This window comes from Pelodiscus sinensis, chromosome 4 (assembly GCF_052426305.1).
Source record: "Pelodiscus sinensis isolate ZL-2025 chromosome 4, ASM5242630v1, whole genome shotgun sequence".
In the NCBI taxonomy this organism is placed as follows: Eukaryota; Metazoa; Chordata; order Testudines; family Trionychidae; genus Pelodiscus; species Pelodiscus sinensis.
In genome coordinates, this window is record NC_143055.1 from 98,826,892 (window position 1) to 98,854,200 (window position 27,309).

Consider the following 27,309-nt stretch of genomic DNA (forward strand, 5'->3'; position numbering starts at 1 on the left):
AACTGAGCGTTCGCTGTGACCTCCCAGCGTTCGCCGCCCCTGACTGGCTTCGGGTATGAAAGTGGGCGGGTCTTCGGGGGGGGGGGGGGTTCTGTCGCCGGTCATTGGACGGGCCAAGCTATCCAGCCCGGTTCTGTGGCTGCAGGTGGCAGAACAGCTCGGGGGAAGGGGGAGTTGGCTCGCATCAGCCCCACCGAACGCCCCCCCCCCCCCACCCAGGTCGGATGGTGAGTGCGCGCGCCCCAGAATACCGCTAACCCCCACCACTACCAACCGTCGGAGCGTGGCGCGAGCCCTCCCGCCGGCCTGGCGGAGACAAGCTGCCAAGCGCGGGCCTGGGCCGCGAGGCTCAGCCCGTCCCGCGTGTCCAGATGGGACAAGCCGCGCTGGGGGGAGAGGGCGGGCTGTGCACGCGAGCCCGGCTGCAGACGAGCCCCTGCTTCTCGCTGCTGCTGTCGCTGCCGCCTCTGACAGGGCGGGGGTGGCTCTGAGCCCGGGCTGGCGCTGTTGTGTGTAATGGTGGCGATCCTGCCAAGGGGGTACAGCCCCCCCCTTCTGCTGCGTGTAGACAGATCACTGACCTTCCGCACAGGAAGGAGCCTGGGCTCTTGGGGTTGGTAATTCAAGGAGTCGATTTGCTGCTGCTGCTGCTTTTTGGAGTAATAGGGACACCTGAGAATCAGGGAGCCTTGTATTTGCTTGTATATCATGCCCTAGATAGAGTGGCTCATCCCCATGTGACCACTAATCCTGACACACTTCCCTGGACGGAGGTCCATGGTAAACACCTGTCTGAATCAGCCCTGTTATTTCTCTGAGCTACATAAGCAGGGACCAGAGGGGATATAAGAAGCCACCTGGAAGAACCACAGCCCAGGCCATGGGAAAACTAGTTTGTTCAGGTTTTCCACTTTTTTTTTAATGTAACAAGCACTAGTAGTACAGGATGCTAAAATAAACCTACTCAAATTTAATTCCAGTAGAACAGGGAAAAAAAATCCCTTTTTTCCAGGCTAATGTGCTGACAGTGTTTTGTCCAATAGAGATAAAATAGCAAATGTGGCACATCTGAAGCTTGAATGTTGGCGTGGGCACATGCAAGGAACACACACAGTGCTATGGACACTGGGTAAATGTATTCTAATTAGTTAGCCTTTCTGGTGGCTGGCTGTCAATATATACGCAGCAATTGTGTGGGCAAGAAATGAAATATGTGCACAGAAATTTGTACAGTGTTAAAATTTGAATTGTGCATGCAGAAAGGATAATGCACAGTGTACACTTGAATAGATTTATTGAAACAATTTTTTATATGAAAGACAGTAGGTTTGGACCCCTGCTGTCTAGCTACTTAGCCTTCCTTTTCAATCATAGAGGCTCCCTCTGAGTCCCTCTATTTTTAACTGATATATCTAAGAACATTATAAATATTAAAAATCTGGAGCAGATGTGTTAATAAAGAAAAGTGAGAGATATTTGCTGGAGTTCCTAAGCCAACCTGGCATACACAAGTCACATGAAAAATAAAATTTCAACCCAAAATAGAATGTAAAAAATGTTACTTACTTTAGGGGCATTCCAACACACACAAAAATTAGGCCAGGGCTTAATGTTTCTAGTGTTTAGTAGGAAACTTTTCCTACTAAGTGCAAAATTAAACTTCTCTTGTAATAATTTTTTATTTATTTTTCTAGCCAATAATGTTTGAACTTTTGAATAATACATCCTTATGTGAACTAAGGAAGACTCAGGAATCAGAACTGAAGGCAGTCTGAAGCCTCTTGTGCTCAGAGATGCTGTGGAATTTGCCATTTTTGTTGCAGAATTGTACTTCAGATTCTAGGCTTTAAATTTAAAAAAGGGAGGAAGAAGAAATTCAGTTCTTCATTACATTGTGTCCCCTTTAAATTGTTCTGGCAGTGTAAAAGAGATAGAAATGGATTGGGAATACATCCTGCCTAAGTGGCTCTTACATGGCCAGCCCCCATTTCATCTCTATCTGACTGCCAGTGACTTAAATCTGTATGGGTGAATCTACGTAGCACCCAAAACTGAAAAAGAGATATGCAAATTGCGTAGCTTATTTCAAAATAGCTTGTCTACACAGTGCCAAATTTTGAAATAAAGCACTTTTTCAAATCATCCCTTACTCATGGAATGAGGTTTACAGGGATGGCAAAATAGCGCACCTGCTATATTTTGAATTAATGAACATGTTCAAGAGACATGGGGTAGCTATTTCAGGATATTTCTGGTATCCTGAAATAATTTTGCTATGTAAACATACCCTATTAGAGCTGGGGACTATACTCTGGCCATTTTCTAGTTTCTGTGACCCAGGGTGCCAGTGAAAACAGAATACAAGTTACAGCAGCTCAGAGGCAGCTCTAATTTAACCAGGGATGAGAGAGAACCCCAGATAATCCCAGAATAAGCATTCCTATTTCTGTGCTGAACACAAGTATTGAGGTACTCTTGAGTCATGCTCAGAGTCAAAGCTTATATCATTAGTTATTATGGTTGTGAAGATAGATTCTGTTCATGTTTTGAAAGTTAAATTAGTGCTGTGCTATATGCAAATAAACTGAGTTGGTAGTCGAGAAATATAAACATTCTCACACACCCGGTCATTTACATGGTATGCTAACATTAGCACAGAAAGATGACAGTTCGCATAAACACTGTCAATTATTTAATTGTTTATTCTGGCAAAAACATCTAGCTAATGTGTTTATCTCATGCTTCCTAAAGCGCAACACTTTCTCTTTGGGGTGGTTCCTGATAGTCTCTGTAAAAGGATTCTGAGTACTGCCAGAAATGTTACAGCATCTACTGGTTGCAGGAACAGATGTACTCTCTTTCTTCTGCTATTGTTGGATATTTTTTGTTTGTTTTTTAGAAATGGGTCTTTATTAACTTTTGTCTTTCGTCCATTTATTGAAGGCATCTAACTACAGAAAAGCTGGCTTGGGTGCTGTCCAGAGGAAAAAAAGTGGATTGAAACCAGAACTAACTGAAGAACAAAAGCAGGAGATCAGAGAAGCTTTTGATTTATTTGATACTGATGGATCTGGAAGCATTGATGTAAAAGAACTGAAGGTGTTAACTTTGTTTATTTTTAAAGTTATAGTTATTCACTTGCTCTGTTTACCAGTGTCCACACTCAGTTGTAGATTGGCATTGTCAGTCACAAGTAATATATGAAATGGCTTGTTTGAGCACTAAATTTTCCAAATGTAAAGTATTGTTCGGGTGCCCAACTGGAGAAATCTCAGGCTATATTTTCAGATGTGCTGAGTATTTCCATCTCCTGTTGATTTCAGTGACTTTAAACACTACCCTTGTCAGCACAGTCTGACTGATCTAATATATGGATACTTTTTAAAAAAATCTAGAACCAATGGAAGAACTTAACCGCTCTTAATATAGCAGGAATTTGCAGTATATCTCTTAGATAAAATCACAAATGCATGTGATATACTGCATTATTTCTAGAGCTGTTTAGAAACTGTATTTTCATTTGGGGGAGGAGTTTCATGACTCTGAAACTTCTTTCATTCTGAAATAGAAAGGAAGCTGAAAAAGCAATTTCCCTTGATCAGAAATCTAGATGATGAATTTTTGCTTGATTCAAATATTTCATTTCATTTTGACAAAACAAATATTTCATTCCAGTATCAACATTAATCTTATATTTTGGATTATAAGAGAAAATCATCTCAAAATGGAAATTTAGAAATGCTTTGTTTGGAAAAGGTTTCAGTAGTATATTTCAATCTTATGGAAATGTTTTTTTCCAATTTACATTCCGAAAATTTTCATTAGAGGCAACACTTTCCCACAGACTCTGTAACTTTTAGTTAATTGGCATTTTTGGAAGGAAAAGCATTCTGTCAGAGTCCAAATAGCTCTAATTATTTTCTTTACTGAAACCTCAGAAAGAATGAGTGTTTATAGTCAAAATCCACTTCAATCAAGTATTTATAAAATTGCATCTAATCTTTCTAAATTAAATTTGCTTCAGGCTCCTAGCTCGCTGATGATGCTATATAAATTTTTTTAGGAGCAGAAAAGCATAGTTCTAAGGTGCTGAGAAACTGCAGATACAAAATTTACCTTAAAAAAAACCCTTCATGCTAGCCCCATCTGTGACAGTGTAAATGACACACTTGTAAAGTTATATTTTGTATATATTTTTTTGTCCCATATAGGATAAGGATTTTAGGTTTGAATGTCATACTGACTGATTTTAAAGTACTTTAAATACCTAATGGTTGTTACATATCTGGGTTGTTGGTTTTTTTAAATATTAAAAGTGTCTAGAGCTAGGAACAGAGATTCATTTTAATTGTGTATATATCAAGTAGAACAGTTATTATATTTTATAATTTGACGCCTGTTCCTGCTTCCTTTGACATCAGTGGAATTTTGCTGTGCAGTTCAATAGGAGTAGTATCAAGTCTCTGATCTGCCCTTTGCTGAAGTCCCAGTTCAACAATTCCATTTATCTATAATATATCTTAAAATCAATATGTAATTTAAGAAACTTATGTTGTTTGTCAAAGTAGTAAGTGTTAAAATTACAAAAGAATACTCTTAACTTCAACAGAAAAATGCTGTCTCCATGTAATGTTACTATTTACTGATTAAAAGGATGACAAATGTAGATACAAATTTCTTTGCAATTTACATGCATTAAATTATAGTTGTAGTTTGAGGATAGGAACTGAAACACTGCGTGAAGCAAATGGTACAGGTATAAAATTCTAGGTGCATCTTGTATATCTTAATTGTATTGCTCTTTGTTGCAGGTTGCAATGCGTGCTCTAGGCTTTGAGCCAAAGAAAGAAGAAATTAAAAAAATGATAGCAGATATTGACAAAGAAGGAAATGGTACCATTGACTTTGAAGTCTTTTTGGCTATGATGACACAAAAAATGGTAATCATCTACTTAGCCTGAAAAATCAAATGTGGATATTTAAACAATGGGTTTATATTTTTTCTTGATTTCTCATTTTAGAGCGAGAAAGATTCAAAAGAAGAAATCTTGAAAGCATTCAGATTATTTGATGATGATGGGACAGGAAAGATTTCTTTCAAAAATTTAAAGAGAGTTGCCAAGGAGCTAGGAGAGAATTTAACAGATGAAGAATTGCAGGTAAATTCTGATTTTACTAATAATTTCCTAAAACTTTGGGCCTGTCCTTCAGCTCTCACAGGCACAGTTGTCAAGCCATTCTGAGAGACAGGAGGCAATAGATATGTTTTAATTAGGCCATAACTTTATTCACCAAAAGTATCTGGGAGTATGCAATAAATCACACAGTGCAGGTCATTATTATCATCTTAATTGTTTCCACTTATGTGGGAGGCTTGCCATCAAGCCCTTCTCCATCCAGCCTCTTGTATAATGCTTAAAGTGGCTGAAAAGGAAGGGGGATTAGCTCCCTGCTATTCCAGATGTTAGGTTCCTTAAACTCCCACTTCCCAAATTTCTTCTAAATTCCCTTCTAATCCATTTTATCTGATAACCATGTGCTTTTCATAATGAACACCTTGCAGCAGATATCATTAAAGGTGCCATCAGGGATTATCTTGATAGCTTTCCCTCTCCCCGTTCTCTAAATTTACTAATTCCTTCTCTGATATCAGACTAAAATAATCTGCTCAGGATTGCTTCACCCCCTGTGCTCACCTGTGAACCGCCAGATCACCCAGCAGACCATCTGTGCTTGCAGCATGGACTGTCAGACCTGCAAAGCCATACCACTCCTCACTTGGCCTATTAATATAATCCCCAAACTGGAAACAGTAAACTAGTACTGGTTCTTTACCAGGGTATCACATATGTTCTGTATCCATTTAAACGCCAACATCCAATTGTTTGAATCATAGTGGCCCCTAACATCTGATGTGACACTAAGAATCCTACCTAGGACCTGTATCTTGAGATCACTTATTAAGAATCTCCAAATTCTAGTACAAGGATCTGGGTACACCTTATCCTGCTAGGAAATGTAAGGCCCAATAGGCAACTGGAGCTGGTAAATAATGTCAGTCTCTGAGTTGCCAAAAATTGTTATTTTTCTAAGTATGTGGTCCTCTGAAATAAGCCAAATCACAGCGAGGCCATCCCTCCTCTGAAATTACACAAAATCATTAAAGCTTCTGACATAAGCCCTGCATGGTAATGGTTCAACCAATCTGTATACAACCCCAAGAGCCATGATATGACAAGGTCCCAGGGGGCCACTGGTACCTTGTTGGTTTCCTGATTGGCTTCTGGTACCAGGTCTCAAAATCCATCCACTTGAAATGAAGACAATACATTGTCAGCTCCATCATGAATCATTGGCACATGTTTGGCAGAAAAACAGATGTTAAAGTTGAACCAGTGCATTATGAATGCTCTAGTCATCCTTATAACCCTGGGCAATCTGGAGAACAAGTGCTTACTAATATGTACTACCGCTATATTGTCATTCCCAAAACATACTCTTTTGTCTGAAAAATTTGTTTTCCAAATAGTCACTTCCACTAAAATGGGAAGGAATTCCAGGAAGCTTACATAATTTACTATGCATTTTTGTATAACACCAGGTGCCACTTCTCAGAAACCACCTGCCTCAGTAAAATACCCCAAAACCTATTCCCTCCCAGTGCATCTAAGCCAGGGGTTCTTAACCAGTGAGGTGCACCTCCCCAGGAGAGATGTGAGGTGCCTCCCAGAAAATTTCTCAGGAAAGCCTTCACTGGCCTAAGGGAAGGCAGCTGTGGGAGGCCCGGGTAAGGTCTCAGCCTCATCAGACAGGAGCTCTGGATAGGCTTCTGTCTCTCTCAGAGGCTGGGCCATGACTGAGCTCCCTAGCAGAGTTCTTATAGTCCTAGCCACTACCCTTAGCTTCCTGTCAGGTGAGGGCGCAGGGCTAGGCTGTGCACAAAATGGCTTCCAGGGGTGTGTGAACATGAAGTTCACTTTCAGGGGAGGTGTGAAGGTAAAAAGGTTAAGAACCCCCTGATCTAAGCACATCTTGATCTATGCTTCTATCATCTATTCCTCCCTTTAAAAAGAACTCAAATTCTCCTTCATCTCTTCATTAATGCCTATAAAATTGTTTAGCCTTGACATTCCCATGGTGACAGCTGACCGATGCAAAATGCTTACCACGGGGTCACAATTCAGCATAAAAAGTTAAGATGCCTAATAATAGACTGCAGCTTCTGCAGTGTGATCTTCTTGACCACTCTAGGCCTAATTATCAATTGCAAAATTTCTCCCCATTTATTCTGGGGGAATTAGATATACCAGCCTCCGTGTCCAACTTGATCAACTTATTAGAGGCCCCTCTTTTTTTCATCTGCCCAATTCACCAGCCAGGGCTAGGCATGCAGCCAGCAGGCTATCCCATTTCTCAAAATCCATCCTTCCTGCAACCAAGAAGTTATGTAAGTAATGTACAATCCACTGTGAACCAGATTCTGATACCACTGCTTAGCATAGCATCATGCTGAACATTTCAAATGCTGAGCGCAAGCTTGTACATTCCCTAGGTAACACTTTGTCCAAATAAAACTGACCCTCACAATAGAAACCCAAAAGGATAAAATCAGAAGGAAACACAAGCAGCAATGGTTAATGACTCTACCCCATTGCTGGTTTCACCACTAGTTACATTATTCCCACATGCCAAATCTGAGCCCATTCTACTGGTTGGCTGGAATGATATCTGCCAGCCTTCTCACCAAGGGAAGCCTGCAGCTTTTGTAACAATTGTTAGCCTATAACAGTTGCGTAAAGCTTTTCTATTGAGGTCAGTGGGATATTTACAAGTCCCAGGCAACCCCAGTCCCCCAAAATAGCAAATCCCCACCCCCGAGCTCTGTGGCTAAATTTGTTGTTTCACTTGTTTCAATAGCTCCTGCCCCCCAAACCCAGTGAGCTGGCTTGTCTGGCACTATCTGGGGTATAAATATTCCCCATCCCACCTCCACTCACCTGGAAGAGCAATCCCCCTCACCTAGTCCAAACGTTTCCTGTTCATCCTTGCTCTATCCGGGTAAAATTTCCCACCTTTGTCCTCTACTTTCAGTTGCAGAGGCAGCTCTTACAGGGGTAACAACACCTTTTGTTTTGCCAGCCAAACACAGGCTAAATTCCTAGTGAGTCCTATCTGAGGCATATGGCATTAGATCCAAAGCATATGTTCCATATCTAGATGCATAATTAAATATTTCATGGTATAAACTTGTTTGCTATTTATACATATACTTTAAAGTATATGAAAAGATCTTGTGATTCAGTCTAGTTGTTAGTCTGAAATGTTCTTTACAGGAAATGATTGATGAAGCTGATCGAGATGGAGATGGAGAAGTAAATGAGCAAGAGTTTTTGAGAATTATGAAGAAGACCAGCCTATATTAATGTTTGCTATTGCCTTCTCTTATGGTGGTTTTAAAAGATTTTAAAAAAAATGTTGGCCTGCAGCTTTACTTGAAGCTTCATAACATATGAAGGGAGTATATATTTTGTTTGTTTTCTTTTTTTGGATAGTATTTATTTTATTTTTTTATGATAAAAATGCAGGGTCTGTATAGTCAGGAAGACTGCGGGTAACAGAAGAACTAGTGAAATGAGACATCCTAGGAGTGAAAGCTGAGAGAGAGTTAGTCAAACTATTACTCAGTTTTTTTGTTTTTGTTTTTAAATATATGTAAAGTTCAGTGACTAACAATTTGGAGAAAGGATACAGGTTGAACCTCCCTGGTCTGGAACCCTCAGGATCTGACCAATTGCGTATGAGGGATTTTGCCGGACCAGTTGAGGTAATTTCTGGCTCCCCTGCTACTGGTCCCCCCAGCCCTGGATCAGCTGCCAGCCTCCTGGCTGCCCCGTCTAGCCCCACTGCCCTGCCAGTCCCCTCCCCCTTTTCCTACTAAATTAGGCAGCCCAACTCCCTGTGCGCCCAGCTCCTGGCTGAACCTGGCACCCTGCTGTGGCTTGCTGGGCTCCTGGACGCACCAGACAGCTCCACTGGGTTGTACCTAGTGGCACAGCAGGCAGCACAGCTGTGGAAAGCTCAGCTGCGGAGAGCCTATCTGCCAGCTTTCCACTGGGACTCTCCGGTCCTGGAACATCCATGGTCCAGCATCAGACCAGGGAGTCCTGGTTAACAGAGGTTCAACCTGTATTATTGGAAACAACACCTAGGCCCCTTCATTTAAGATATGTGAACACATAATAAACATGTTCTCCAGCAAATCTAGGGATGACCAGAGTTGGCGTTCTTGATATTTTTAATACGTTACAATTAATTACAGGTTGAGTTTATACTTCCTAAAGAAACAAAGGCACAAGGCTAACATTTTTATTTTTGTAAGGTTTTCAGGTCTACTACCATGTTTATTGCCATTAAGGAATCTAAAATCGGTTGTATATCCATATTTATTGTTTCTTTATGAAACACTGTTCCTTTTTGTGGCTAGTTGTGTTGGGACTTTGTGGCAGGTATGTGTAGTAGCAAATAGCCATGTACAATATAAGTTCTGTTATACTATATGCCTTGCTATCTGTAGATATTGTTTCATTTTGCAATCCCTTGATTGTCTGAAATCTAGTTTCTCTGAAGTTGGTGTTTCCCACTTTGTTTGGATTATCTAAGTTGTAGTATATGTAATTATTGTCTTGTTCCTTGGTACTGATTTCTAAAGCATTACTGACTTTCTTCTAGTCTTTTAAGTATTTGGAGTGAAATTCACATGTAGGTACCACTGAGAGGCCAGATTGTGTGCCCCAAGGTAAATGTAATAAATTAATTTGTTATACTACATAGATGTCAAGAACAAGTAGATTAAGGTCTATTCACCCCAAATTCATGTCTGGAGGGTCTGTGCATATGAGAGTTGCTTTTTAATTTGTATTTGATAAGAGTACTCTAATTTTCTTGAGATTGTCTAGATAGTGCCAATTTCACCTAACTGACTTCTCTGTGTTTGCTTTCTGCACACAAGCATGTATCAGTGGTGCTTAATTTGTCATCTAAGTATATAATCCCCAGATAATTATCCTTGATTGACTACTAGACAACCAAATAAAAGTTGTAAGGAGGCCATGAAACCTAAACAATGTCTTTCTTGATTGCATCTTCCAAATGGGGTTTATATAACGCTGAGCTGAAAAATTGCAATTGCTTTTCAGTTGTGAGGCCCCAGCAGGGGTTAGCTAGTTCCAGCTAAGGAAATGGGAAGTGATAATTTATATGTGAACTCTTGACTTGCAGATGGAGAGCTGATCTGTTTTGTTATCATTCTAGCTTCGGGCTGTGTATTTATCTCTTTGGATAGGTCACACTTAGCTCTTATATAGCTGGCCTCAAATCTATGGAAAGCCCTATGTATTGAATAGAGTCCATATGAACTAAAACATTTATTTATTAAGTCAATGTTAACTTTTTTCTACTGCAGTTGAAGTGATCTGTAGTACTCTAAGCTTTTTTAAAAATAGATGTTTCCACTTTGTATGAAATGAAATAAAATGATTTTGCAAGTATACTACTTGTGGGATTATTAATGAAATTGAATGTGCTATCTGAATATTACTTAGTTGTTGGCTTTGTGTGTATAGCGATTTTGGACAAATTAATTAGCTCTATATTTTATAACACATTCCAAAAGAGAAATGCATAGCCTCTAAATGTCCTGTCAAAACTTTTTTCCCCCCTGGCATGCTGATTAAAAGTTTCTTACACTAAGCAATTCTATTCAGAAAGGGAAATTTCAGCCTCTAGACAACTGTGGGGAATCCCAGAGCTTGTTAGAATGACTGTACAGTTTTTTAATGCTGCAACAGGAAAAGGGTAATGACTCTTGTTTACCTGTGATGCATTTAGTTGCTTCCTGCCATAATTACATCACTCACCGTTAAACAGATTGATTTTGAAGTAGGAAAAACATACATAGATTTGCCTATTCATGCTGAAATCTTCCATCGTAGCTTGGCCAGAGTCATGGATTTGTTTAATTAATCTCTTCAATCTGGAGTTTTGGACAGTTTTTGAATTGGAGTACATCTTACTTCTAGTGAATTTTAACAATCAGGAACCCTCTAAATTACATCCCTCTTTCAAAAGAGGCATGTAAATTAGACAGATTGAAATTGCAAATGAAGCCGGGATTTGAATTTCCCGCGTTTAATTTGCATAATGGTGGCTGCATGTTCTTTCGAAAAAGGGCTTTTCGAAAGGAAACCACCGTCTAGACGTGGTTCTTTCGGGGAAAAAAAAACCCTTTCTCGAAAGATCCTGTACTCCTAAAAAAATTAGTACAGGATCTTTCGAAAAAGGGTTTTTTTTTCCCGAAAGAACTGTGTCTAGACAGTGGTTTCACTTTCGAATAGCCCTTTTTCGAAAGAATGCCCGGCTGCCATTATGCAAATTAAGTGCGGAAAATTAAAATCCCGGCTTCATTTGCAATTTCAATCTGTCTAATTTACATGCCTCTTTTGAAAGAGGGTTGTAGTCTAGACATGCCCTCATGGAATAAACCTCAAGAAGTCAAGTTGAAGCTTCTGTGCTGTGGCAGGACTAAGCAAACCTGCACCTTCCCTAACAGGTGTTCATCTAGCCTGTTCTTAAAATCACTAATGATGGGGATTACACAATCATCTTGAAAGCCTAGTTCAGATCTTTTGTTGCAGTAGAACATGTGCAACAAGTAATCACTGTCCTCTTTATAGTGGCCCTTAAAATATTTGCAGATTGTCATTTCTCACCTCAGTTGTGTTTTCTCAAAGACAAAGAAGTCCATTTTTGAACCTTTCTTCGTAGGTCAGGTTTCTAAAACTTTTGTAATTTTTGTCTGGCCTCTCTCCAGTTTGTCCCCATCTTTCCTTAAATGTGGAGCCTAGAATTGGACACAGTACTCCAAATGAGGCTTCACCAGTGCTGAGTACAGGCACTCCCAGGGTTACGTACAAGATAGGGACTGTAGGTTTGTTCTTAAGTTGAATCTGTATGTAAGTCGGAACTGGCGTCCAGATTCAGCCGCTGCTGCTCTGCCGGGACCAACCGGCAGCGCCCCAGCTGCTCTGCCACAGGCGTCTGGAGAAAAGCCTAGTCTGCTGGGTGCGCCCCCCCCCCCCCCCCCCCAGCAGACCAGGAAGACGCGGGCGGCGGACCGAGACGCACCGCGGTCCCGCCACCTGGGTCCTCCGCGGCTTTGCTCCCAGTCTCCGCGGCTTTGCTCCCAGTCCCACTGTCCGAGCCCCCCCGCGGCTTTGCAAAGCCCCGGGGAAGCCGGCAGCGGAGCAGCCCAGGCGCGCCTGGGCTGCCTCGCTGCCCGGCCCCCCCCCCCCCCCCCCCGCGGCTTTGCTCTGCGTCTTCCTGGTCTGCAGACCAGGGAGACGCGGAGAAAGCCCCGGAGTACACGGGCGGCAGGACCGCGAGGTCCCGCAGTCTGTGTCCTCCGGGGGAGCCCCGTTCGTAACTGCGGATCCGACATAAGTCGGGGACTGCCTGTATAGTGAGACAATTACCTCCCATGTATTACATATGACATTGTTGTTAATAGACCCCAGGATGATAGCCTTTTTTTTCAATTGCATCATAATTTTTACTTATATTTCAGTTTGTGATCTTCTGTGACCCCAGGTTCTTTTTAGAAGCACCACTTTTCACTGCCCATTTTGTAGTTGTGAATTTGATTTTTCCTTCCTAAGTGAAATTCTTGCAACTTGTTTTTATTGAATTTCATCTTGTTGAATTCAGACCAGTTTTTCAGTTTAAGTTTATTCTTCTTTGGAAGATGTCCCTGTTAGCTCTCCATGCTTGGCTGACTACTTCTCCCTTTTCCAGGATCTTTTTAAGTGGGTTGCAGCAGAGCATTGGAGGAAATATCCAAAACACAACATGAACGTATGGACATTTTGCAAGCCTCCCACTCCTCCAAGATAGCACTTCCCATCAACCCCACCATCTTAGACCTTGCTAAGACAGTCTGACAGACCCTGGCCTCCAAACCCTCTACTTGTAAGAGGGGCTGATAGGAAGTACTTACTACATACCATCCAGAGGGTCAGAATTCTTATTCAACCATCCAACTCCAAATTCCTTGGTGTTCGAAGCAGCACATCAGTGCAGTAGGCAGCAATTCTTCCAACTGACCCCTAGTGACAAGGATAGTAAAAGGTTAGTTGTATTTGGATGTAAAGTCTATGCCTTGCAGTTCAGAATTTTGAACTGTTCTGTGTTCTTGGCCAAATACGACCACAGGAACCATGTAAAACTCATGAACTTTGTGGAGGACATATCCAAGGCCAAAAGGCCACTGTTTAAAGCTAGAGTCTGAGAAGGCCAGATTATTCCCCACATGACCTTGTGGACAGCCCTCAATGTAGTGGATACCACAGTAAGATCTACTGCAACTGTGGCGGTGATGTACAGAACCTCTTGGTTTATTCCTACCATGTTCCCAAGAGACACACTATCTACAGTGGAAGATCATCCCTTCTATGGGGAAAAACTGTTTGCGGGAAAAACCAATGAAGTGATGTTTTGATGGATGGGAGGAATGGGGCCACCATTCCCACTCTGGCATTCTGAGTGCAGAAGGTGGGGGCTCTCAAGAGACCATAAAAAATACCTTGCCTCTATAGGTTTCTGCTTTAAAAACTCCCCAAGGTCACAGATTCCCTGGCATTAGGAGATACACTGTCACCATCAAGTGAATTGGACCCAGGAAAAAAGTACTTGCACTTCTTCCAGAGGGGTACCCCCAAGCTCTTCCCTCCCCCCCCCCCCCCACCCCCAAGAGAGCTTCAAGAAAAAAAAGAGAAAACAAACTGCAGGCTCTGACAGCTGACCTCTTAGGGTACGTCTAGACTACCGCGTTTTGTCGACGGAAGTTTTGTCGACAGATACTGTCGACAAAACTTCCGTCGACAATTTGCGTCCAGACACATGGAGTTCTGTCGACAAAGCAAGCCGCTTTGTCGACAGAACTCCGTAGTCTGGACGCAGTGTTACAGGCAATAACACCTTCTGTCGACAGAGTTCTGTCGACAGAAAGTGTTATGCCTCGTAAAACGAGGTATACCAGCGTCGACAAAACCGCTGAGTTCTGTCGACGTTATGTCGACAGAACTCCGCGGTAGTGTAGACGCTGGTATTGTTTTGTCGACAAAAGTCCACTTTTGTCGACAAAACTAGGTAGTCTAGACACACCCTTAGTCTTAGGCATGCATACACAGGCCTCCTATTACTTTCCAGGACACAAGAATTAAATCATAGTCTTAAAAAAGGAGATTTTTATTAACAAAACAAAAAAAATATACTTGGTAAAGCATACTTGGTTGCTAGACGTTATAGTGCAACTGAGAAAAGAGCAAATTGAAACAGAGAGATTGTTTCTCTGGGATCCAGCTTAAAAATACAGGGGAAGGGGAAGGCATATGAGCTTAGCACAGAGAAGTTTAACCAAACAACAAAACAAAGAAAATAACCTGATCACAACTAAACAGACATTTTCCTATCTACTTACTATCTATGCTTCAAGGTCCAGTTCATTTCCATGCCCAGTATTCCTTGTAAGCATGGTAGTTTTGCTTGGTTCAATACATTTGTTCCCCCAACTCCTGGGTTAAAACTCCCACAAAGAAAAATAGCAGGCAGGTGTATCTTCCCATTCAAATTTCAACATCTTTTCCCATTAGCTTTCCTGGCTCCTGGCACCCCCTAGCTACCTGAGTTTTACCCTTTAGTCACCAAATGCTCACCAGTACGCCTGTCCATCACAGATACATAATATGAAGGACTCCGGTGCCACACTGTGTTCCCTCAGTATACATACCCCAGCAACCAGAAGGAGGCAATATCACTATCACCCCTACCAATTGCCCCGATATTCTCCCTACCTACAGCAGAGAACTTTCAACCACCACCAACAAAGACGCCTGACCTCCAAATTGTTTGCCATCCCACCCAACTTAGTGGCATCTTATAAACATACTTAAATTGCATTATCCAAGTCAGTAACACTATTCAATAGTACCATAACCCAAACTGACCCTGGCTGGATCCCAATAGATACACTCTTCCAGTGCCAGCAAACCATTGATAACTACTCTGAATATGGACATTCAACCTATTGTGCACCCACCTTGTAGTAATTTCTTCTAAACAATATTTCCCTCATTTGCTTATAATAAAGTCATGTGGGACTATGTCAAAAGCTTTACTAAAATCAAGATATCACATTTACTGCCTCCTCCATATCCACCAGGTCAATAAACCTATCAGAGAAGGAAACTAAATTAGTTTGGCAGGGTTAGTTCTTGAGAAATCTAGTATGGTTATTCTTGATAACCCTATGATCTTCCAGGTACTTACACATTGTTTGTTTAATAATTTGTTCCAATTGCTTTCCAGGTTAGGTCTTCTGCGCTTTATTTTCCCTTCCTCTTTTTGAAGGTAAGTTATGTTTTTCTTCTCCAGTCTTCTGGTACCTCATCTAGCCTCAAGGAGTTCTCAGAGAAAACTGCTTGTAGTTCCAAAATTGGTTCAGTGAGTTCTTCAAATATTCTAGGATGAATTTCATTAGGCTTTCATGACTTTAATACATTTAATGTATCTAAATATTCTTTAACCTGTTTTTCTCCTATTTTGGCTTTTGGTCCCCCTTGTGGTTAAGATTGTGTTGAGTGAGGTTACCGTTAATGTTTTTAGTGAAGACTGGAGCAAACCAGGCACTAAACACCTCATTTTTCATGATTTTTTCAGTTATAAGATCTCCTTTTGCACTAAATAGAGAATTTACACCAGTGGCCACCAACCGGTTGATCGTGATCAACTGGTCAATCCTGGTGCATTTTCCAGTCAATCACAATTAGCAGGCTCCTTACCTGCCCTGTTCCCAGAAGCCGCCAGTGTGTGTAGAAGGGGAGCACAGGAGGGGGAAATGGGGAAACTGTGGCCCATGGGAACTGAGCAGGTGGTGCCAGCACAGAGGCTTAGTGCATGGAGCCATGTTCCCCCTACCTCCCAGCCCCAGAACCACAGAGGCATGTTGGCCCCTTCCAGGAGTGACAGAAGGCTGGGGCAGGCAGGGGGTCAGCCTCAGTGCTGCTAACCAGGAACCACTGGTGATAAGTATTGCCGGCCAGGAGACCACACATCAACCCCCAGCGTCCTCCTGTACCCAGCGCTCCATGCCCCCTCCTGCACTCTAATCCCTCACTCCCACAGCCAGCAACCCACACCTCCTGCACCCTGAAGAAGGGAGCATGGGATGCTGGCTCTTGTTGCTCCTATGACTGTTATAATTTGCCTGGTCTCTTCCTGCCCCCAACATCCAACTCTTCAGTAAAGTCCTGCTCCCTTTTCAAATTAATTTAACGCTCTCCACACAATGATGATGAACAAAGTCAGCAGCATTGGGGGAATGGACAGGTGGCACCATGGAGCTGCTACACACAGGGAGCCAACTCAACTTTAAAGCCGACTCCCTGCATATACCACCTCCCCAACCTGTGCTGCTGCTTCTCTATCCGAGGCAGCAGTGTGGAGGACAGGCAGTTCCATAGGAGCTGATAATCAGGGAGAGCTGGCTTTTATGTCAGCTCCCCCTGAGCACTGGCTCCCATCTGCCTCCCCCTGTGCTACTGCCTCCGTGGGAGACAGGGACTAGGGGAGGTAGCTCACGGCAGTTAGCATGCACAGGGAACTAGCTTAAAAGCCAGTTCCCCACAGGCACCAGCTCCCACCCCCCTTGCTTCCTCTATTAAATCAGAGGCAGCAAGGGGGGAGTGTGAGTAGTTGTTCGGATTAACCAATAAGCCTGGGTTTATTGGTTATTCATGTAAATGACTACACACTAACATCCCTAGTTGAAAGAGACTGAACCAAGATGAGCCAGAAAAATAGGATGAACCCAGAATAGGGTTACTTCTCAAGAAACCTTACGGAAAAGAGATAAAATAGAGAAATTTGGAATAATGCTCTGTTTTGGCAGAGCTAAACTGATGCTTACAGTGTAAAAATTAGAATACAGTATTATTGGAAACCAAATTGACTATACGCTGTTTTTTGTTAAAACGTGGCAAATGATAAGTGTTTATAGGGATGAAGAAAAAATACATTTCGTGGAATTCCTGATTTTAAAAAATGTCTAAAAAAATTAAATGGATACATTTTAACAATCTCTTTTCAAAGAAAGTGAAAATAAATATTAACTTCATAAAATGCTCTATTTTTCACAAATACAATAATTTAAATAAATCATCCACATTTTCCATTTATTAAAAAATAACCCCTGAGTTAAGGACCTGAACACCGGGTAAATCTGCTAGTATATATTTTATGAGCATGTTGTCTCCTATTGACTTACCTAAAGAACATGGGGGCCCTTCTGTAGTTTATCACTAGCAGTTGCTCTAGTTCAACTTAGGGATGTTAAATTTCAATTAATCAGCTAATTGAGTAGTCAAGGGGGGTGTTTGATATCCCGCTGCCTCTTTTCCTTTGAAATGTAGAAGAGCTGCCTGTGGCTTCTGTACATTTCAAAGGGAGAGAGGCAATGGGAACTCGCGCTAGTGAGGACCAAAGCAGTCCCCACTGACAGGGGTTCCCCTCTGTGCCTCTTCCTTTGAAATGTACAAGAGCCACAGATGACTCTTGTACATTTCAAAGGGAGAGGCACAGCAGTTGGCACTGGCACAAACATTCAATCCCCGCTTGTGCTGTTTCCCCACTGCCCTTAGCACCGTGGAGAGGGTGCTGGGGGGACCGGCTTTTAAGCCAGCCCCCCCCAGCACCATATCCTGCTCCCCCCTTGCTGCCTTTCTCTGATAGAAGCAGCAAGGGGGGGTAGTAATGACTAGTAGAGTTCCTGCTAGACTACTCAATGAGCATTTGCTTGTCGCTTAGGGTATGTCTACACTACAAAGTTAATTCGAACTAACAGCCGTTAGTTCGAATTAACTTTGATAGGCGCTACACATGCAAACTACTAGTTTGAACTTAATTTGAACTAGCGGAGCGCTTAATTCGAACTAGGTAAACCTCATTCTACAAGGATTAACGCCTAGTTCGAATTAAGGGCTATGTAGCCACTTAATTCGAACTAGTTGGAGGCTAGCCCTCCCCAGCTTTCCCTGGTGGCCACTCTGGGAAGCCAGGGAAACTCTTCTGCCCCCCTCCCGGCCCCGGAGCCTTCAAAGGGCCACGGTCTGGCTACAGTGCTTGTGCCAGTTGCAAGCCTGCCAGCACCCAGCCAGCAGTCCCTGCACCTGGCATGGCATGAGCCAGCCACCCGCTGCCACCCAGCCCTCCGCCTCTTCCCAGGACCAGGCTGGCGGCTCCCAGGAGCCTGCCCATGGCCGCAAGAGGTGGGCACCCGCCTGGTCTAGTGCGGAGATCGTGGACCTCATCGAGGTTTGGGGGGAAACCTCCAACGTCCACGATCTCTGCACTAGCCACAGGAACGCGGCCGTCTACAGCTGCATGGCTGACAGCCTGGCCACCAGAGGCCACATGTGGACCCGGGAGCAGGTCCGCTGCAAGGTCAATGACCTGCAGCAATCCTACTCCAGAGCCTCCCAGCCAGGGGCCAACCCGGAGGCCTGCCCCCACTTTGAGGCCCTGGACCGCATCCTGGGGGCTCACGCTGTCCATGCCTCCCGGGTGGTGATCGACCCCCGGGGCAGAGGGACGCGTCCTGGACACGGAGGAGGACGAGGATGCTGAGAGCCAGGAGCCTGCAGGGAGCCTGCCCAGGACCCCCTGAGGCACCCCACAGAGCACAACCCCTGTGTCGTCCGAGGCCGGGGAGGGCTCCACATGTGAGTGCTATCATGCTCCCCTTATGTGTATGCGGGGTGTGGAGGGGAGACGGAGCCCAGGGACCCTTCTACCCCTTTCCAGCTCTCTCCTCGCAGGTTTCACCCTCCCCCCACCCCAGTTCTGTGAAATAAAAAGAGATTTTTTGTTGGCAAAACAGGTGTCTTTATTTGACATTAGGAAGGGGGGTTAGGGAGGTGAAAGGGGAAGGAGGGGAAGGGTGGAAGAAGGCCCCAGTGGGGCATGCAGGGAGAGTTCAGTCCTCCTCCTCCACCTGGAAGCTCTCCCGCAGGGCTTCCCGGATCCAGACGGCCTCCCGCTGGGCTTCCCGGACAACAGCGGTGCGGGGCTGCGCATACTGGCCAGCCATGCAGTCAACCTCAGCCATCCAGGCTGGCAGGAAAGCCTCCCGCTTCCACTCACAGAAATTGTGCAGCATACAACATGCTGCCACCACGGGAGGGATATTGTGTTCGGCAAGGTCAAGGCGGGTAAGGAGGCACCTAAATCTGGCTTTCAGGCGTCCGAAGGCCCCGTTGACCACAATGTGGGCCCTGGTGAGCCTAGCATTGAAGGCCTGGCGGGAGAGGTTGAGGTGCCCCATGTACGGCTTCATCAGCCAGGGCTGTAGGGGGTAGGCCGCATCCCCCACCCGGTACACGGGCTTGTCCATGTCCCCGACTCTGATGTGGCGGTCGGGGAAGAAGGTCCCGGCCTGCAGCCTCTGGCACACGGAGGAGTTGCGGAACACCCTGGCGTTGTGTGCCTTGCCGGACCAGCCCACATTAATGTCTGTGAACTGGTGGTCACACACGGTCTGCAGGAGCACAGAGAAGTACCCTTTCCTTTTGATGTACTGGGAGGCCTGGTGTTCTGGGGCACGGATGGGGATGTGCGTCCCGTCGATGGCCCCCCCTGCAGTTGGGGAAGCCGAGGGCGCCGAACCCCAAGATGACGGCATCCGGGTCGGCGAGGTGGACCACCCTGAGGAGCAGCACCCGGTTGATGGCCTTGACCACCTTCAGAGGGACACAGCAAACTGCGAATCACTGGGGCGCCCGGATGGCTGGGAGTGTTCGTTCCCTGGCACTGCCCCGCGCCCCACCCCGAGAAGCAACCCCTGTGGGCGGCGTGTAGTACGGCCAGGACAGATTGAACCCTCCAGTGTGGGGCACTTTCGCCTCCCCCCCCCGGTTTTCCCTGGGGCGGCCCATTCCCTCCTTGAAGCCCCCCTCCCTCCGGCCCAGTGGCCAGTGAGTGCCATACCTGCATAAGCACCGCTCCTATGGTGGATCTCCCCACGCCGCACTGGTTCCTGATGGATCGGTAGCTGTCTGGTGTGGAGAGCTTCCATAGGGCGATGGCCACACGCTTCTGGAGGGGGATGGCGGGCCTGATGCGAGTGTCCCATCGCCGCAGAGCAGGGGCGAGCCACTCGCAGAGCTCCAGGAAGGTGTCCTTCTTCATCCTGAAGTTCTGGGTCCATTGTCTGTCTCCCCAGCGCTCCAGGACGATACGGTCCCACCAGTCGCTGCTGGTGTCCAGACGCCAGATGTGGCGGGGCACGCTGGCATCTAGGCGCTGCTGCTGCTCCTCCACAGCCCCCGAGGAGGCCAGGGGGAGAGGCATGGGGTGGATGTGCACCAGGTGGTGCAAGGCAGCCTCCACCCATTGCAGGCAGGCTTGCAGCAACACGTCCAAAAACTGGAGCAGCATGCCCAGGGTGAGTTCTGGCTCCATGTTGCCAACTGCGGCGGCGGCCCCAATGGGAAGCACCGACACAGGCAGGTGGAGAGAAAAACACTTTGCTGTCCCTCTGCGAGATAAGGAAGCAAGCGGAAAAGCTGAGAACCGGCTGTCCAGGAAGGTCCCTTTAAGCGCGAGCCTCAGACAGCAGCCACACAAAGCAACTACTGACCTGATGCTCTGCCGGAACCAGTTTCAGCTGCCCTTAAATGCGACCCAGCGTCCAATCAGTGTGGACGCGCTAGTTCGAATTAGCAAAACGCTAATTTGAATTAGTTTTTAAGTCTAGATGCGCTAATTCGAATTAGCTTAGTTCGAATTAAGTTAGTTCAAATTAGTGCTGTAGTGTAGACATACCCTTACACAGGCAGGGCTCTGTGATGTTAGAATTGTGGAAGCAAGTTCTATTTAGGACATTGCAGGTATGCCATGTAGTACGGAGAGAGAATAAACTACTGCTATCCCTCTGTCTGCCTAGTGAAACCACTTTATATAATGATATTTGAAACATGAGTACAATTCATTGCCTGCTGTCAGGCAGCCTCCTTGTTTAATGTCAATAGGTAAATTTTGATATTGGCTTCTGCAACTGACTGTGTTCAAGGTTAGAAATAGTAAAATGTTTAATTAACTGCTGCCATTTGATAATTAGACAATTCTCCATCACTGAGGTGGATGAAGAAATGGAAAAAAAAGTCAAATATATTTTCTTTAATCCCTGTCTTGAATGAAGTTGTTCCATGACTAAAGCAAAGATAATGGGGTAATTTCCTAATCAACTAATGCGGTTCTCAATCTTTGCAAACATACTGGCGTGATTAATATATTTTTGCTTATATTCCACCCCCCTCAAATCCTCCCAATGTAAAAGCTACTCGGGGTAGGGGTTTGAGGTGTGTAGGGGTGCAGGAGTCAGGGCAAGGAGTTGGTGAGTTTGGGGGTGGCTCAGGGCAACAGTCTGGGGAGTGGGGAGATACAGGAGTCCAGGCAGAGGACTGGTGTATGTATGTGTTGAGGACAGTGAGGGCTGGGGCTATTGAGTGTCAGCTGGCTACTGGATCCCAGGCCCCATGCAGCTCCTGTTTGTGGAAAAAAGGAGCTATGGCTCTGGGGGTGCTGCATGCAGGCAACAGTGATAACATGGAAAGACCTTTTGCTGCTCCCTTCCCCGTCTCTCCAGGGGCCTCATGATGCAGGGAGCACACATGCCTGTATTGCATCTAGCTAGCACAGGGAGGGGCCGGCAGGACTGGCTCAGAGCCCCACCAGAAGCATGCATCTCCACCTACAGCAGGGGTGTAGAAAGAACCTAAGGCCTGGGGCCAGATGCAGCGCTCAGCTTGCCTTGGTCTGACCGGTGAGGCTTGGGGCTCTACCCCCCAATACTGGGGCACCGCTGCTGGTGCTCCCCACCCCCCACTGTCCTCCCGTACAAAATCTAGCCTGGGACCCCCCAAGGCTTTGATGTATGAGGGGAATATCAGAAGTGTCTCTCCTCTCAGTTGGGGGGACACATCAATGAGGGTTTGTTTTGGTTTTGTTTGTTGCTTTTCACTTGTGTGCAGCCTCGCCTGATTTTTCGGTGGGTCAGCACCACCCAACCCAAAAATGGTTCCCTACCTCTGACCCACAGCACCCATGTACCTGCTGCTTCCAGCCATCATGGCACAGGGCCAGCAGGACAGGCTGGGAGCCTGGCTGGGAGCGCACACCTCCAACTTCAGTGATCCCCCCCTCCCCCCCTCCTTTCTTACTGATGTGGCTCACTGCCCTACTTTCACCTTTGAACAGTAATACCTTATTTTTGTTCACTCATTTCCGCAATGGGTTCTCTGAAATCACTGGAGATCCACAAGTTCAGTTGGAAGACTTGTTCCCAAGTTTTCATATTAAAGGAGTGATGTACACATGCAACCCTTTATTTCTGTAAGAGGATAAAGAATTGATAGTAAAAAGAACTTGACAGTCTCACTAGAGGGCATCCGGGTTACTGCTGTTAAAGAGGAGCGAAGCTACTTTCTCTCCCCAGTGGCTTTTAATGCCTAGTGAAAGTAGACTTAAATTAATTAGCTTGAACAAGTAGATTACTTGGCTGAGCTTTGAAATAAGAGAACAGATAAAGAGATTACAATTTTCTTACACATTTCCAACTGAGAACATTACAATCAGTCGTTAGTTATTAGGTACTGAACCGCTGAATTAAGTACCCAGGAGAAAATTGAACAAGGTTGTCACTGGTGAGTTAAGACTGCAGGGATTAAATTTTCCAAAACCAGCCTGTAAATGTGTGAAATTCTGGGTACAAATTTAATAGTTGCACATGCAGTTAATACTTTTTCCCCCTGACTTGTGCAAACAAAGCTATTTGCATATGAAAAATGAGGAAACTCCTAATTATGCTAGTGGCATATACATTTGAAGATACTCATAAATTTAGTTCTGAAATATTAAGACTATACCGTCTACACCATCCCTGACAGATGTCTATCTAACCTGTTCTTAAATATCTCCAGAGAGGGAGATTCCACCACCTCCCTTGGCAATTTATTCCAATATTTGACCACCCTGACAGTTAGGAATTTTTTCCTAATGTCCAATCTAAACCTCCCTTGCTGCACTTTAAGCCCATTACTCCTTGTCCTGTCCTCAGAAACCAAGAGGAACAAATTTTCTCCTTCCTCCTTGTGACACCCTTTTAGATATTTTAGAACCATAGAGCAGCTCTACAAATTGAGAGACTGGCTGTGTCTAGACTGGCAAGTTTTTCTGCAAAAGTGGCTGCTTTTGCGCAAAAACTTGCCAGCTATCTATACTGGCTGCTTGATTTTGCGTAAAAGCACTGACATTCTACTGTCCGAAATCAGTGCTTCATGCGCAAATGCTTTGACGTTCCCGTTCGGGCAAAAGCCCTTTTCCGAAATGTTTTTGCGCAAGAGGGCCAGTGTAGACAGCTAAACACTGTTTTGCACAAAAAAACCCTGATGGCGAAAATGGTTATCGGGGCTTTCTTGCGCAAAACTGTGTCTAGATTGGCACGGATGCTTTTCTGCAAAAAATGCTTTTGCAGAAAAGCGTCCGTGCCAATCTAGACGCTCTTTTCCGCAAATGCTTTTAACGGAAAAACTTTTCCGTTAAAAGCATTTGTGGAAAATCGTGCCAGTCTAGACATAGACTTCCTGTGCAGAGAGCCCCATTGCACAGCTTTGTTACTGACAAAGCAAGTGTGGTTAATAAAACAAATCCTCATTTTAAAAACTATTAGTTAAGAATATAGTCTTCCTTGGTAAACAAAACATGCTTTCGTAAAAGAATGTCCCTAATTATCTTCCATCAGTGCTTCTGATTTGTCAGCTAATACTGGAGAAATCTTCCCTTTATTTGCCTAAGCACCAGAAAAAATGTCTACATTTTTAGTCTTTTATATGGAACTTTTCCTCTTCACCTCTCTTTGCTGGGATTTCCTCATCCATAAATTCAGAGTAATGATCTCTCTCTTAAATCTTTCAGAATTACATTGGAAAGTTGAAGAGAGGAAAAGGTCTACATAAAAGACTAAAAAGCTAGCAGTTTTTCAGGTGCTTAAGCAAATGAATGAAGATTTCACTTTCTCAATTATTAGCTGACGAAGCTCCTGACCTAAATATCATGGTTATTGAAACCAAGGCAAAAAACTAGGACACATCTAATAAAGCTGACTTTAAACTCTACATTGGCATGTTTCAATCCAAACAAAGAGTTTTCACTGACTTCTGTAAACATTTAAACAACCATTTTTAACTTATTTTTTTCTTTGTTTAAGCAACACCTGAAGTGTTGGGTCTAGACTACCTCCTGGTGTCTCTGGGAAAGACAGTTTTATTGCACACAACATCCTAAATGAGGGAGGAATTGTATGAAAGTCATAGAATCACAAAAATGTAAGGCTGAAAGAAACCTCAAGAGATCCTCAAATCCAGCTTTTGCATTTAGGCAGGTGACCATTCAGAAAGGTATTTGTCCAACCTGTTCTTAAAATCTTCCAATAATGGGGATTCTACAACGTACCTTGACAGCCTATTCCAAAACTTAACTAGCCTTAGATTTAGAAAGATTTTTCCTCATATTTAACCCCCCTTACTACTGATTAAGTCCATTACTTCTTGGCTTACTTTCAGTGGACATGGAGAGCAGCTGATCACTATCCTCTTTATAAAAGCTCATAATATTGAATATTATCAAGTTCCTCCTCGGTCATCGTTTCTCAGGACTAAATATGTCCATTTTTAACCTTGCCTCATTGTGAGCTTTTCTAGACCTTGTATCATTTGTGTTACTCTCCTCTGGACTCTCTCCAATGTGTCCCCATCTTTCTTAAAGTGTGGCATCCAGAACTGTTCCCATTGAGACCTCACCAGTGCCAGGTAGAGAGGGACAGTTACCTCCCATGTCTAACACACCACATTCCTGTTAAATACTGCCAAACATATTAGCTTATTTTGCAACTGCATTCATCTGTGATCCACTATAACCTCAAGACTCTTTTCAGCAGTACTACACCTACATAGTTATTGTCCATTGTATAGTTGTGCATTTGATTTTCCCTTCTAAGGATGCATCTACACAGCACCCTAACCTCACAACTTTTTGATATTTGGTGCATCTACACAGCACCAGATTTTGAAATAATGCTCTATTTCAAGCCATTCCTTATCCCTCTTGCAACGAGGCTTACTGGGATGGTGAAACAGCCCGTCCCTTATTTTGAAAAATATTTTGAAATAACGGGCAGCTTGTGTAGACGTGGGGTAGCTATTTCAGGAGAGACGCGCAGTGTAGACATACCCTAAGTGTAATACTTTGCATTTATCTTTATTGAATTTCATCCTGATGGTGGTAGATCAAGTCTAATTTGTCAAGATCACTTTGAAATCCCCTCTTCCAAAGTGCTGGCATCATTCGTCCAGCTTGATGTCATCTGCAAACTTTATAAGCACATATTCCACTCCACTACTAGGTCATTAATGAAAATACTGACGAATACCAGATCCAAGACTGCCCTGTAGGGATCACACAGACATACTCTTCCAGTGTGACAGTGAACCATTGATAACTACTATTTGAGTATAGTCTTTCAAAAAGTTGTGTACCCAATTTATAGGAATTTTATCTACACCAAGGCTATATCTACACTGTGGGGATTTTTGGAAAAAAATACGAAAACTGTGAACTGCGAACTTATATGTAGAAGCTGCGGGAGCTGGGCTTATTTAGTTTTCAGAAAGGAAGACAGAGGGGTGGGGGATTTGACAGCAGCCTTCAACTACCTGAAAAGGCTTCAACTACCTTCTATGATTCTTTGAAGTATTGCAAGGTTTTTGTATTAATTTAACCAAATTGGTGTAACTAACCTCCAATTGTGGATGCATTTGTACCAGTCAAAAGATGCAAATAGTGAAATTGTTTTGTTTTGTTTTGCATTCATTTTAAAAGGGATACTAACAAATTAGATTTTTAAAACAACCTAATAAAAAACCCAAGTTCTTATAAGATCCACATTGAATAGCATATTTAATATATTGTGCAATTAATTTAAATTTAATGAACAAAAATTGAGTGCATTTCTCCTCTTCAGTGGATATCTCTAAGGCTTTGTTCAATTGGTTTGTTTTTCCATAGTTAATTAGTCATTCAAGGAATAGAAAGAGACTATGAACACAGTTCTGCCAAATGAAGAAAGTAAACAAACTGAAAGACCTTAGTCCAATAACTTTTCAGTTATTGCACTCTAAGGTATTCTTGTAAATACAATAATTATAAGTACAATATTCAGAAGTGATATTTTTCCTATTGACAATGTCCCTTTAACATTGGGTACATTCTAGTTTTGATTAACATACATTTTGAATATAAAACTGTTTTTGAAACCAAAGCAGACAAGATACAGTCTACAACTGACAATATTTTCTGGATATGTGCAGTTCTTTAGCAGTAAAATGGTAGTCAAATCTTTCAGTTCAATATATGCTTTCCGTGGTAACTTTTTTTTCCTTCCGCCTTCATACAACCACTGAGCTGAGCATTTATCAAAATTGCTGACGGTTTTGAACAACATTGCTTATTAAAATTGATGTGTAGCAGGTAAAATGTTCTTTATTAAATCTTCATCTTTGTATGTGTTGCACTAGATTGCTGCAACAGCCAAGTGCTTTCTCGGGTACTACTTACAGTAAGATTTTCTAGTAATTCAGTCCCAATTGTAAAATTAAAATTTGAAGAGAAGGTGTGAATTGAGAAATATTTTCCTATCAAGTATTAATGGAACATTCCCCAGAAATGAAACAGCTTCTAGGGGGAAAATAAAACCATTAAATACAAATTATTTCTTTTGTCTTTCCAGTACATTGGCAGCAACTGTTAATAGATGTATGAAATAAGATCCTATTCATTCGGGTGGAGTGAGAAGATGTTGTGCAGATATTGGAATCTTACTAAGAAGCACAAATGTATGCAGCTTTGCAATTTACCAAGTCAAGATTTAGGATGGGCCAATCCTGATAAGTTTTTGAGTTAAGCAGGTGTAGAGGGTACTTAGTATTTTGCAAAATTGGGTCCTTAGTCAGTGAAGTTTTATAGGCTTCCTACTTCCTGCAGAGGATTTGTGTAGGTGGCCTTGTTACCAGAAATCCATACTCCTACACAGAAATTTCTGACTGTATTTCTGCAGAAATGACTATGATGAAAGGAATAAAAGATTTT

General features: G+C 43.6%; 1 protein-coding gene across 4 annotated transcripts; it reads left to right on the forward strand.

The window, feature by feature from the left end:
- The first annotated feature begins 36 nt into the window (after positions 1–36).
- LOC102462116 (uncharacterized) lies at positions 37–27,309 on the forward strand. Of its 4 annotated transcripts, XM_075929847.2 has the most exons (6): positions 89–227; positions 2,944–3,099; positions 4,812–4,940; positions 5,022–5,159; positions 15,421–15,462; positions 26,951–27,309. In XM_075929847.2, the coding sequence occupies exons 1-6, from the start codon at positions 225–227 to the stop codon at positions 26,969–26,971; spliced, it is 489 nt and encodes a 162-aa protein (XP_075785962.1). In that variant the 5' UTR covers positions 89–224; the 3' UTR covers positions 26,972–27,309. The 4 variants fall into 4 exon arrangements, with proteins under 4 accessions (XP_075785963.1, XP_075785962.1, XP_006125666.1 ...); XM_075929848.2 differs by lacking the exons at positions 89–227; positions 15,421–15,462; positions 26,951–27,309 and adding exons at positions 37–53; positions 8,334–10,547; XM_006125604.5 differs by lacking the exons at positions 15,421–15,462; positions 26,951–27,309 and adding an exon at positions 8,334–10,547.

Excerpts from the sequence above, each read along its gene's own strand:
- LOC102462116 (XM_006125604.5), top strand. Across the intron at positions 3,100-4,811 it reads TTGATGTAAAAGAACTGAAG|GTTGCAATGCGTGCTCTAGG; the intron begins GTGTTAACTTTG and ends TCTTTGTTGCAG. Across the intron at positions 5,160-8,333 it reads TAACAGATGAAGAATTGCAG|GAAATGATTGATGAAGCTGA; the intron begins GTAAATTCTGAT and ends TGTTCTTTACAG.